Raw genomic sequence first — 13,778 nt, 5'->3', positions numbered from 1 at the left:
GCTGATCCGAAGCCAGGAGCCAGGAGCTTCTTCAGGGTCTCCCACACTGGTACAGGGGCCCAAAGACTTGGGCCATCTTCTGCAGCTTTCCCAGGCCGTAGCAGAGAGCTGGATTGGAAGTGGAGCAGCTGGGACTTAAACCGGTGCCCACATAGGATGACGGCACTGCAAGTGGTGGCTTTACCCACTATGCCACATGCTGGCTCCCAAAACTTGTGTAACTTCATGAGTTAGTTCATTGAAGTTTTTGTAGAGCTATGTGTAGGTGACCAATATGATCCATTTTGTTTGTTGACTAATGTTCACTCTATCTACTGGTAGGAAGTGGACTGAAGGGAGCAAGGGTGGAGACGACTGAGGAATTGTATGTTTTTTAAAGTCAATAAGATTTGATGGTAGATTTGTATATCACGAGAAATAAAGCAATCAAAGTTAATTCCAGTGGTTTTTGTTTATTGGCTTGAACATATGACTAAAAAAGTTGTGATATTACCATTTATTAGTGTATTTATTCTTTCCATAATAATTTATAAATACTTCTTCTGGTAATCACATTTTCATACATACCCTTACATTTTTGCGCTTTCTCAATCTCTTTATTTATTTTATATTTATTTTTTTTGACAGGCCGAGTGGACAGTGAGAGAGAGAGACAGAGAGAAAGGTCTTCCTTTTTGCCATTGGTTCACCCTCCAGTGGCCGCCGTGGCCGGTGCGCTGCGGCTGGCGTATCGCGCTGATCCGAAGCCAGGAGCCAGGTGCTTATCCTGGTCTCCCATGGGGTGCAGGGCCCAAGCACTTGGGCCATCCTCCACTGCACTCCCGGGCCACAGCAGAGAGCTGGCCTGGAAGGGGAGCAACCGGGACAGAACTGGCACCCCAACCGGGACTAGAACCCAGGGTCCCAGCGCTGCAAGGTGGAGAATTAGCTTAGTGAGCCACGGTGCCGGCTCTCAATCTCTTTAATTGGTCTGTTTGCTTGTCTCTGCATAAGTTTCACACTACTTTAATAAATATAGCTTTATAATAAAATGATAAGGTAAATATTTTCACACACCTGTTCTTAGCTTTTTTGTCTTTTGTTTATTCATTTTAGAAAAATTTTGACAAACTTCAAGAAAAATTATGTTAGGTTTTTCTTAAAAAGTTATCTGCATGGCAGACACACACATGCACACACACACACACACATGCACACACACGCATACATACAGAGAGGAGAGAGAAAGAGAGGGAGAGAGAGAGAGCGTTTCCAAATGCTCCCAGTGAGAGCTAGACCAGTCTAAAGCTGGGAGCCAGAACCCAGTACAAGCTTTTCTTTTGGGTGGCAAGAGCCTAACTACTGGAGCCCTCACCCATAGCTTCCAGGAAGCTAGAATAGGGAGTGAAGCCAGGACTCAAACACAGGCACTCCAATATGGAATGCAGGCAATCCAAGCAGTATCTTAACTACCAGACCAAACAAGCTTTTGATTGGAATTTATTGACTTGTAAATTAATTCCAACATTATTGCTCTTTTTGTGATATTTACCAATGTATCTGTTTTGTTTGATTAAAATAAATCTTTAGTTCTGTTTTGTTTGCTTGTTCCTTGTGCTCTTCACTTCCAATTCATTTTTAATCTTATTGACTGTGTCCAGGTTCAGTCTTTTGTAGGATTCTGATTTCCTTTTTAGACACCAACTACATTTTAAAAACAGCTTTACTGAGATTTGTGAAACCACTCATCTAAAGTGTACATTCGGATTCTTTATTCATAGGGTTGTGCAATCTAAGTTTAGAACAGTTTATCCACTCTAAAAATGTCTGATACCCATTAACAGGCACCCTAGGACTCTAATCTCCAGTCCTAGGGAACCAGTTATTGATGTTTTATCATCATAGCCTTGTCTAGGGAAGTTTTGTCTAAATGGAGTCATATAATATGTGGTCTTTGCTAACATCCTTCTTTCACTTACAGTGTTTTCAGGGTTCATCTATGTTGTGGTACATATCAGTGCATATTCATGTCTGAATAGTAGTCCATTTGTGGATACCTGCATTTTGTTTATCCACACATCAGCTGGTAGACTTTAGATTGTTTGTACTCTTTTAGCAGATAAAAATAATGCTTCTGTGAACATTCATATGCAGGCTTTGGTGTGGACACATTTTCATTTTTCTTAAGTGTAGATCTAGTAGTGGAATTAGTGTTTAATTTGTTTAACATTTTGATGTATTGCCAAGTTATTTTCCAAAGTAGTTATGGGATAAAAGTTATATTTTCTAAATATCCTTGTTTCTGTGCTATTTGATTATAGTTGTTTTAGTAGATGTTAAGTGATTTCTCATTGTGTTTTGATTTCTGTTATCCCTGATTAATAATGTAGAGCAAGTTTACATGTGCTTATTGAGCTTTTGAACAACTTTCTTTACAGAAAAGTCTGTTCAAATGTTCAAATGTTTCTATACTTTTTAGGTCAGTTGTCTTTTTATTATTGAGTTATGTGACTTCTTTGTATATTCTATATAGAAGTCATTTAAATAAATGATTGACAAATTTTTTCTCCCATTCTGTGAGTTTTACTTTCATTTTCTTAATAGTGTAATTCTCAGCAAAGAATTTTAATTTTAATGTGGTCCACTTTCTGTTTTTTTTTTTTTTTTTTTTTTTTTTTTTTTAAATTACTTGTCCTGATGATGTCATATCCAAAAAATCATTACCTAACCCAAGGGCATGAAAGTTTACCCCTACATTTTACTCAGGAGTTTTATGGTTTTCATGCTTTCAGTTAAGTGATTGACTCATTTTTTTTTTACCTAGAAGTATTTTATTTAAGGTATATAAACTTCATGCATTTCATATATACAAATTTAGGAACATAGTGATTCGTCCAACTTATCCTCTCTCCTGCCAGAACCCCTAACATTCTTCCTTCTCCCTCTCCTATTCCCATTCTTATTTTTTACAAAGATCTATTTTCAATTAACTTTATATACATAAGATTAACCCTACACTAAGTAAAGAGTTCAACAAATAGTGTGGGCTAAAAAAAAAAAAAAGTTCCTTAACAGTTGAGACAAGGGCTGTTCAAAATCATCACATCTCAAAGTGTCAATTTCACTTCTGTAGATTACCTTTTAGGTACTCTATTAGTTACCACAATTCAGGGAGACCATATGGTATTTGTCTTATTGGGACTGGCTTATTTTACAAAGTACAATGGTTTCCGTTTGCATACATTTTGTTGCAAATGACAGAATTTCATTTTATTTTTACTTCTGTGTAATAGAAGTAATTATGGTGTAAATATACCATAATTTCTTTATTTAGTCTTCAGTTGATGGACATCTGGGGTTATTCCATATTTGGCTATTGTGAATCAAGCTGTAATAAACATGGAGGTACAGATAACTCTTTCCAATGCTTATTTCATTTCCTATGGTGCATTCCCAGGAGTGGGATGGCTGGGTCATATGATAGGTCTGTATTTAGATTTCTGAGATATCTTCATACTATCTTACACAGTGTCTGTACCAGTTTATGTTACCACCAACAGTGGGTTAAGGGAACCTTTCCCCCCACATCCTAGCCAGCATTTGTTCGTTGTTGATTTCTGTATGTGAGCCATTCTAACTGGGGTGAGGTAAAATTTCATTGTAGTATTGATTTGCATTTCCTTGATGGGTAGTGATCTTGAGCTTTTTCCATGTGTGTGTTGACCATTTGGATTTCCTTTTATGAAAAATGCCTGTCCAAGTCCTTTGCCCCTTTCCTAACTGGATTGTTTGTTATTGAGTTTCTTGAGCTCTTTATAGATTTTGGATATTGTTTATCAGTTGCATAGTTTGCAAATATTTTCTCCCATTCTGTCAGTTGCCTCTTCACTTTGCTGAGTGTTTCTTTTGCAGTACAAAAGCTTCTCAATTTGATGTAATCCCACTTGTCAATTTTAGCTTTGATTGCCTTTGCCTCTGGGGTTTTTTCCAAGAAGTCTTTGCTGATGCCAGTGTCTTGAAATGTTTCTCCAATGTTCTCTTAATAATTTGATGGTATAGATTTAAGTCTTTGATCCATTTTCAGTGGATTTTATGTAAGGTGTAAAATAGGAGTTCTGCTTTATATTTCTACATGTGGAGAGCCAGTTTTCCCAGCACCGTTTGTTGAAGAGACTGTCCTTGCTCCAGGGCTTGATTTTAATTCCTTTGTCAAAAATAAGTTGATTGTAAATCCATGGATTGATTTCTGGAATTTCTATTCTGTTCCATTGGTCTACGCATCTTTTTATTTATTTATTTTTTGTTCACCAATCCTAGGCTGTTTTGATTATAATTGCCCTGTGGTATGTCTTGAAATCTGTTATTATGATGCCTCTGGGTTTGTTTTTGTTGCATAAGGTTGATTTAGCTATTTGGGGTCTTTTGTGTTTTCATATGAATTTTAGCATTATTTTTTCTAGATCTGAGAAGAGTGTCATTGGTATTTTGATTGGAATTGAATTGAATCTGTAAATTGCTTTAAGTATTATGTACATTTTGATGATACCGATTCTTGCAATCCATGAACATGGAAGATTTTTCTATTTTTTTGTGTCCTCTTATATTTCCTTAAGGTTTATAATTATCATAGAGATCTCTGACATACTTGGTTAAATTTATCCAAGATATTTAATTTTGTTGTAGCTATTGTGAATGGAATTGATCTTAGAAGTTCTTTCTCATTCATGGAATTTTCTGTGAATGCAAAGGTTATTGATTTTTGTGTATTAATTTTATATTCTGACACTCTTCCCAATTCTTTTATGAGTTCCAATAGTCTGTTAGTGGAGTTGTTTGGATCCTTTGTATATAGAATCATGTCATCTGCAAATAGGTATAGTTTGACTTCCTCCTTCCCAATTTGTATCCCTTTGATTTCTTTTTCTTGCCTAATGGCTTTGACTAAAACTCCCAGGACTATATTGAATAGCAAAGGTGAGAGTGGGCATCCTTGTCTGGTTCCAGATCTCACTGGGAATGCTTCCAACTTTTCCCCATTCAGTATGAGGCTGTCTGTGGGTTTGTCATAAATTCTCTAGATGCCTTCTATATCCAATTTGCTTAAAGCTTTCATCATGAAAGGATGTTGTATTTTATCAGATGCTTTCTCAGCATCTGTTGAGACAATCATATAGTTTTTGTTCTTCAGTTTGTTAACGTGATGTATCACATTGATTGATTTGCAAATTTAACCCTGCATACTAGGGTTAAATAAGCCCCTAAAATATGTAGAAGTGAAATTGATGCTTTGAGAAGCAATGACTTGAACAAGGCTTGTCTTGATTGTTCAGGAACAGTTTTTTTTTTCTTAATGGAGAATGGGACTGGGAATGGGAGAGGGAGGAAGAGGTGGTGTGGGAGTAGGGATGAGAGGGCAGATATGATTGGAAGAATCACTGTATTCCTCAAGTTGTACTTATGAAATTTGTATTCATTAAATAAAAGGTTTATTTGGGAAAAAATTTATTTCTTTATTTGAAAGGCAGAGTTAGAGAGACAGAAGCAGAAAGAGGGACAGAGAGAGAGAGAGAAGTCTTCCATCCACTGGTTAAATTCCCAAATGGCTGCAATGGCCAGAGCTGTGCCGATCCAAAGCCAGGAGCCAGGAGCTTCTTCCAGGTCTCCCAGGTGCGTACTGGGGCTCAAGCACTTGGGCCATCTTATACTGCTTCCCCAGACTCTAGCAGAGAGCTGGATCTGGAGTGGAGCAGCCGGGACTCCAGATGGGATGCCAGCACTGCAGGTGGCAGCTTTACCCACCATGCCACAGTGTTGGTCTCCAACAATGAGTTAAAAAAAATAATTGTCTCAGAGTTAGGGACCTGCATATGAACCAACTTCTAAGAGACATTTTCTTATAAGGAGATAAAGAGGGCATGTTTATCTGTGTTAGCTTCTATATTATTTTGGATAGAGTAGAAAGTGTTAAATATTGTTCTAGAAAGAGCTCAGAACAGATAGTCATTAAAATAGACACACCAGACTTAACTCCTATGCTGATGCTCCTGTCTTCAAGTTGAGGTTTCTATTTTTCATAGGGCTGAGCAATTGTGTGTGTATTATGGTGGGGTGGGGGAAGGAGGAAAAAATTATTATTCTGATGATCTGATATGATTGTAGCTGCACTTGATACAGATGACTCAGACTGGAAAATGTGTCTAGTCAGTAACTGTTTAGAACATTTTCAGTTTCTTTCTTTCTTTTTTTTTTTTTTTTTGACAGGCAGAGTTAGACAGTGAGAGAGAGAGAGACAGAGAAAAAGGTCTTTCTTCCTTTGGTTCACCCTCCAAATGGCTGCTACGGCCAGTGTGCTGCGCCAATCCGAAGCCAGGAGCCAGGTGCTTCCTCCTGGTTTCCCATGCAGATGCAGGGCCCAAGCACTTGGGCCATCCTCTACTGCCTTCCCGGGCCACAGCAGAGAGCTGGACTGGAAGAGGAGCAACCGGGACAGAACCATTGCCCCAACCGGGACTAGAACCTGGGGTGCTGGCGCCGCAGGCGGAGGATTAGCCTAGTGAGCCGTGGCGCCGGCATAGAACATTTTCAGTTTCAAGCAGCTCTGTTTTTTATCTTTGGAACCCTGAATCTTAGGGCTTCTTGTGCCATTCTCACAAAGCCTTGGGTGAGACGTAGGAATGCATGTTCAGTCCATAATTAACTATCCACTTGCTAAAATTTCAGAATAATAAAGACAAAATAGAAAATATTATCAAAGCAGGTGGCTTCCCTTATGTCTGTAGAGTGATGATCCAGAGCAATTCCTCAGTTCAGCTCTACATGAGGGACAGGGCTGCCCACAGGGAATTTACTGTCAGATTCTGACCTAGATCCTTGTATGTCAAAAGGGTTTGGCTGGGTACTGAATTGTTAAGCTTTTAATGGCTGAATTTATAATAGTTACAGTATGGTGTTTAAAAGAGGGATCCTAGAATCATACCACCTGGGAATCTGTTGTATACCTTTGGACATGTTACTGAACCTCTTTGTGTTTCCTTAAGGATAAATGGGGTGTGGTTGTGTGACATTATTGGATGTTGTCATAAGTATCCATGGAAAGTGTTCAGGTAGAAGGCTGATAACCATGCCTGGTATGTGAGAGCTCAACCCTATTAACTGTTATTTCTTTGTTTCTTTATTTTTATGATTTATTTATTTGAAGGTCTGAGTTACACAGAGAGAAAGGAGAGGCAGAGAGAGAGAGAAATTGAGAGGTCTTCCATCTGACGGTTCACTCCCCATTTGGCCGCAACAGCCAGAGCTGCACCAATCCAAAGCCAGGAGCCAGGAGCCTCCTCCGCGTCTTCCACGTGGGTGCAGGGACCCAAGGACTTGGGTCATCCTCCACGGCTTTCCCAGGCTATAGCAGAGAGCTGGATTGGAAGTGGAGCAGCCTGGTCTTGAACCAATTCCCATATGGGATGGCGTTGCCTCAGGCCAGGGCATTAACCCGCTGTGCCACAGTGCCGGGCCCATTAGGTATTATTATTAATACAGTTAGAAAGGATCAGTGTTTCATGCATAAGTTGACAACATGAATTCAGTTGTAATTAAATGATTTATTTAAACACTAATGACTGTGTATCAGTTGGATACACAGTCAATTGAGTATCAATTGGATGAATAAATTTTAGTTTAGTAACATTTTTGAAGTAGCAAGAAATCAGTAGGATGCTCAGATACTTGTATGCAATATTTTGGTGTTAAGTCATTTTAAATTCTGTGCAGTACTCTAGAAGAAGGTGACCTGTTCCTCCATAGTGGATATTGTTGGATATGTTTCCCTCCTGTGAACACTCATGTCCCTGTGAGATTTGTAATGGCATGTGCTACATTTCATATTAATTTCTGTACATCTCTTAACCACACAGTGCTGTATGATTTGTTCACACTGGCATATTGCGGGAGCAAAAGGTGGTGCTGTTAGAACTTGCCCCAGGATAGTGGCAGAAGGACAGTTCTCCTGGGTATAGGGCTGCAGCTCCTTTGCTTATCTCCCTGTCCTGGATGTCTGATGAATCACCTGTGTATCCCTGATGTACCTGTTATGCTGTGGGTTGTGATAACAGGTGATCAATAAATCCTTTTTGAAAGAATTACCTAATAATACCTGGACATAAGCAGGTGGTAAATTACTTTTGTTGTTTAATAGACCTGTGCAACAGGAAGAGTTGACAGTGTTCAGATGCTTTTCAAATAGCAGTCTAATTTGTCTCCCTAACTAAGAGGTCAGGAAGACCAGTGTTAGCAGGGTGGGGAACCTTTTTACTGCCAAGGGTCCTTTGGATATTTATGACATCATTCATGGGCCAGTTTTTATCAGCTTAAAAATTAGTCTGCTATAGATTTATTCAATTTTGTGACCTGCCTGTTGTTGCCTTGGCAAAGCCAGACCAAATGATTTCACGGGGCTTCTATACAGCCCACAGTTGTCACTCCCCACCCCATGTTAGACAATGTGCAGTCATATTTCTAACTGGGAGGTAGATAAAACTGATTAAGAGGATTATGTGAAAAATCAATACAGTATTTCCAAGTTCTCTACAGAAATGCTATATACATGTGCTATCTGCCATATTTTTAAAATGTAAATACTATTTACAAGGTCCTCTAATTAAAATGATTTATAATCACCTTGCCTATTATAGTTAGTTCTTGGGTGTTGCAGAGCCAAAGTACACTGAGGAGTAGCTCAGTCCAGTCATCACTTACCTTTATTTCCCCTATATAATTTGTTCTTTAATGTGTTTATAACTTGACATTATTCTTCCTTGATTCTAAAAACTTTGAATTCTTTAAAGCTCAGCAGGGAGGCACATGGCTGATGGGGTATTTGCACACACACACACACACACACACCCCACCACCAAGGGGGCCATTTATTGTGTCAGGGACAATCAGAACAGTACTTGTAATTTGATACTGTGTCAAAGATACCAACCAAATTAAGTTTGTGTCAAAAGAAGTGTTCTGTTGTATTGGTTAAAATGGTATTCCAAAGGCTCATATAAGACTTCTCTGTAAGTCTCCTGTGTGTCAGACTGTCTGTCTCTCTGTTGTTCATTATTCTGTTCTACTTTGTAAAAATTTTCTAGTATATTTTATTTTATTATTTTTATTGTTTGGCAGTAAAATATTATATGAGCTGTTGGAAGCCTCTTTTTTTGCTTCATTATTTCTAATAATAAAGGGAGTTCAATTGTTACTGAATTGTATTTTGAAACTACTCCTTGGTGTAAAAACTTTCATTTTTTTCTGGACATATAATAATATAAATCCAGGCTTTCATGTTGTTTTAGACAAACCAGGGTTATTGAAATAATTACTATGGATTAGTGAGGCTGATCACTTTGAGGGTGAGGAGACCATCATAGCCAGAAGATTTCAGTTTGACAAGCCATGGAGTATTATTCACTGTGACAGGCAAGCCTGCCTGGGCAATGCTGATGTCTTCCACAGTAATACTTTGCTAAAGGCATCAAGTTTAAGCTGCTCATTTGCATAGACAACTCAGAGTATTACCAGGAGCTAGGCAAGATAAATTGGATTTACATCCTGCAAAATGAATGTGATGCTATTGAATTTAGTCAGTAAGTGCCTGTCTTAAGGACATAAATATCATGCGACTAGAGGCAAATCAATATGAGGAAGTTTTTTTAAAATTTTTTAAATTTTGTATATTAAAGAAAAGTGGAAAGGAATTAAGTTTGAGAACTAGCCTACCTACAGTGATATAGCATTGCAAAAGGAGTAATGTGTGGACCAAGAACTATTTGTAATTTCCCTTGTACTTAAGCGCTTTGAGGCTGTCATATAATTATGAAAGACATGTTTATTAAGTTCAGGTCAACAAACAGATTGAGAGTATGTTCGGAGCTGGGTACAATCTAGAAAATAGAAAACAATTCAATAGTTCACAATCTTCATCATAAGGATGTTTAGAGAGATGTATCTGCAAATCAAAACAGTATAATATGAAATGTTAAGTGTCGTGTTTAAGACCTGCACAAGTAAGAAGAATGTTGAGTTTGAGGGACCAGCAAAAGTTTGGGGCTAAGAAACAGCAGGCACATTGTGTAGCAAACAACTATAAGGCCTTTTGGGTTGATAGACCATAATTTGGAGGTGATCAGAATTCTGTTTATTATTATTATTATTATTATTATTATTTGAAAGGCAGAGTTAGGGAGAGAAGGGAGGTGTGGGGTAGAGATAGCTTCCATCTGCTGGTTCACTACCAAAATGGCCTCAATGGCCAGGTCTGGGCTAGGCCAAAACCAGCAGCCAGAAGCTTCTTCTGGTTCTTGCACATGAGTGTGGGGGCCCAAGCACTTGGGCCATCTTTCACTGTTGTCCCAGGTACATTAGCAGGGAGCTGGATTGGAAGTGGAGCAGCCAGGAATTGATATGGGATGCCAGCATTGCAGGTGGCAGCTTTCTTTACCTGCTGTGCCACAGCACCAGCCCAGTGATCAGAATTCTTAAAAGGAGGAGTAGAAGAAGTTAAATTCAAGAAATGTTTAGGTGAAAAAAATAAATTAATATTCTGATAAATAAATAATATAAAGGGAATTCAGTTGCTGCTAAATTGTATTTTGATACTACTCCTTGGTGTAGAAACTTCCATTTCTTTCTGGACATATGAAGATGTGGTAGTGATGGTTTGTCAAATGTGCTGTGATGAAGCGATGAATTGCAAAAATGAAATGATGGCAACTCTTCAGTCTCTGGCTCAGTGCAAGTGTGGCTGCCATTATCCACAAAGGTGTTTTGTTTGAATTAGAAAGTATGCATTTTCTTCTGTGCAGATGCAACCCTGTGGCAGAAAGAACTGTATGTATGGAGTCTCAGGTGGATTTTAGCCCCACTTGTCCTAGGCTCTTGAGCAGTGCACAATCTGACCAACTGTAAGAGTTGGTTGTGGGCAAATCGGTGATCATTAATCATTGATGTGAATAGGAAGGTAATAGAATTGGGAGGTAGCGAGGAAGGAAATGATGAGCTTGGTAAGTATCATTACTCAGATGGAAATGTCCATGAAAAACTTGGCTGTGGTCCAAAAGCACTGATGACCTTGGAGGATTTAAGGCATTAAACTTTTAAACACACACACACACACACACACACAGAGCTATTGTTAATGTTATTCGCGATTTTTGTTTTTCTAATTTTAGCTCCAATGTATTGGTGCAGAACTGGTTGTTGGTTCTCCAAAATAGTTGAGCTGCTCTATAGAAAATACATTTCAAAGAACTTTTTGTTGGAATAGTGTCTACACTGTTAATATATTGAAAAATAATCTTTTTTTTTTGCTTTCAAACTTTTATTTAATGAATATAGATTTCCAAAGTACAGCTTATGGATTACAATGGCTTCCCCCCCCATAACGTCCCTCCCACCCGCAACCCTCCCCTTTCCCACTCCCTCTCCCCTTCCATTCACATCAAGATTCATTTTCATTTCTCTTTATATACAGAAGATCAGTTTAGCATATATTAAGTAAAGATTTCAACAGTTTGCTCCCACACAGAAACATAAAGTGAAAAATGCTGTTTGAGTACTAGTTATAGCATTAAATCTCAATGTACAGCACACTAAGGACAAAGATCCTACATGAGGAGTAAGTGCACAGTGACTCCTGTTGTTGAATTAACAAATTGACCCTCTTGTTTATGGCCTCAGTAATCACCCTAGGCTCTTGTCATGAGCTGCCAAGGCTATGGAAGCCCCCTGAGTTCACTGACTCTGATCATATTTAGACAAGGCCATGGTCAAAGTGGAGGTTCTCTCCTCCCTTCAGAGAAAGGTACCTCCTTCTTTGATGACCCATTCTTTCCACTGGGATCTCACTCGCAGAGATCTTTCATTTAGGGTTTTTTTTCCCTCCAGAGTGTCTTGGCTTTCCATGCCTGAAATACTCTCATGGGCTTTTCAACCGGATCCGCATGCCTTAAGGGCTGATTTTGAGGCCAGAGTGTTGTTTAGGACATCTGCTATTCTATGGGTCTGCTGTGTATCTCACTTCCCATGTTGGATCATTAGATTAGCAATTTTTTTTCTTATTTCTTATGTTCCAGATTGCTGATCTATTCCTTGAATGACTAAGATCTCTTACCAGAAATACCTTTCTTTATCTTGACACTGTGGACGGTCAGAGCACGTGAGTACAGGGCCACGTTGGCAGGTTGTAGTGAATCCTAATGGACTAAGTCCTCTAAGCAAAAATCCATGTATTTAGTCACAGAGAAGAGAAAACAGTGATAGCTTTTTTCTTTGTGATACAAATTTTAGATGAGCCAGCAAAACCTTTCTCACTCCATTATTTTATGATTATATTGGGGCTCTAAAACCAATGGTGAAATTTTTGTCAGCTCATTATCGGGTTATTTATAAAAGTCAGTGATAGCAAGACTGTTTCCTTGTGTGCTTTTGTGATTCTGAAGGGCAAGGATTCTTCAACTTTTTAATGTGGCACTGTTTTGCAGAGAAACACAGCTAAAGAGCGCTGAACAGAAGATGAAACAGCCCAGCAAGAAGAGGAAGTTTAGCATGGATTCCCAAGAGCATCTGGACCAGGTTGGATGCTTCATGAGATGTTGGTTCCTGGTTCTTTCCTTACAGTGTGTACTCACTATTTGTCTCAGTCCATTCCATGTGACTGTAACAAAATATTTGAGCCTAGGTACTTTATGAAGAGAAAATACCTATTCAGCTCCTAGTTCTGGATGTCCGATAGTAAGGCACAGGCTTCTGCCAAGCTCCAGTTTAGGGCTGATGGTGGACAGCTTCACAGTGCTCTGAGAGGTTATGGAAGAGATCACACAGTGAGACGGGAATCAAGAAACCTGCGAAGGTCCTGGATCTTTGTTTTATAAAACCCAGTCCCATGGGAATGAATTCACTTTGGGAGATCAGCATTAATTCCTTTAGAGGGTAGTACCCACATGAACTGCTTGCCTCACAGTGGATCTAACCTCTTAAAGGTTCCTCCACTTCAGTCACGACACTGGGACCAAGCTTCCAGCACATGAACCCTTTGGCAAAAAAATCACAGCCAAACCCTGGCACTACTGAACCTCACAGGGGAATAGAATAGCTTATATAATCATAACTGAGAGGTGTTCCAATTACGTTAAATGACTTGCTTCTTGTTGAGTTTTATGCATAGTGGTATAAACTCATACATTTTTAAGGTTATTTTAAAGGTGAGCAGAGGCCTTTTCTTTTAGAAATATAGAGGTAATTATTGTTAAGTAAGTGGGTGCGGTTGTGAGCTTTCAGAGGCGATTTTGGGGCTCTCCAGAGAAACAGAACCTATGGGTGTGTGTGAGGGGGTGGGGGACAAAAGAGAATGGATTTTAAAGAATTGGTTCACAGAGGTATGGGGGCTGATAAGTGTGAAAATTGATGGGCAGTGGGAAAGCTGGAGGGCCAGGAAGGATTCTTGTAGTCTTAGACCCCAGGTTGGTCTGGAGGAAGAGTTCTTTCTTTCCCAAGGGCCTCAGTTTTTCCTATTAAGTCTTCAACTGCTTGAATGAGACCCATCCGCATTATGGAGATCATCTGCTTTATTCAGTCCACTGACTTAGATGTTAATCCCGTCTAAAAATTATTTTCACAGCAACATCTAGATAATTAGAAAGTATATTGTTCATCATCTTTCTGGTGACCTTGCCTGTGCTGATTCCTGTGACAGCTGTTTATTCCTACAAATTTAATGGTTGGCCCAGTGAGCAGAAGTCCCTAGTGACAGTTTTGGAGGT

The 13,778-nt window shown here is 39.0% G+C and overlaps 1 protein-coding gene across 1 annotated transcript in view; it reads left to right on the top strand.

Moving 5' to 3' along the window:
- Positions 1-13,778, top strand: part of L3MBTL4 (L3MBTL histone methyl-lysine binding protein 4) — a 554,392-nt gene that overhangs the window by 98,908 nt on the left and 441,706 nt on the right. Inside the window, exon 3 of the mRNA XM_089304912.1 lies at positions 12,501-12,591. Within this exon, the coding sequence (XP_089161038.1) occupies positions 12,501-12,591 (91 nt within the window). The remainder of the gene's footprint in view (positions 1-12,500; positions 12,592-13,778) is intronic.

Source organism: Oryctolagus cuniculus, chromosome 10, assembly GCF_051225735.1.
Source record: "Oryctolagus cuniculus isolate XC-2025 breed Fujian yellow rabbit chromosome 10, ASM5122573v1, whole genome shotgun sequence".
Taxonomy (NCBI): Eukaryota; Metazoa; Chordata; class Mammalia; order Lagomorpha; family Leporidae; genus Oryctolagus; species Oryctolagus cuniculus.
This window is presented reverse-complemented; position numbering and strand designations above follow the sequence as displayed.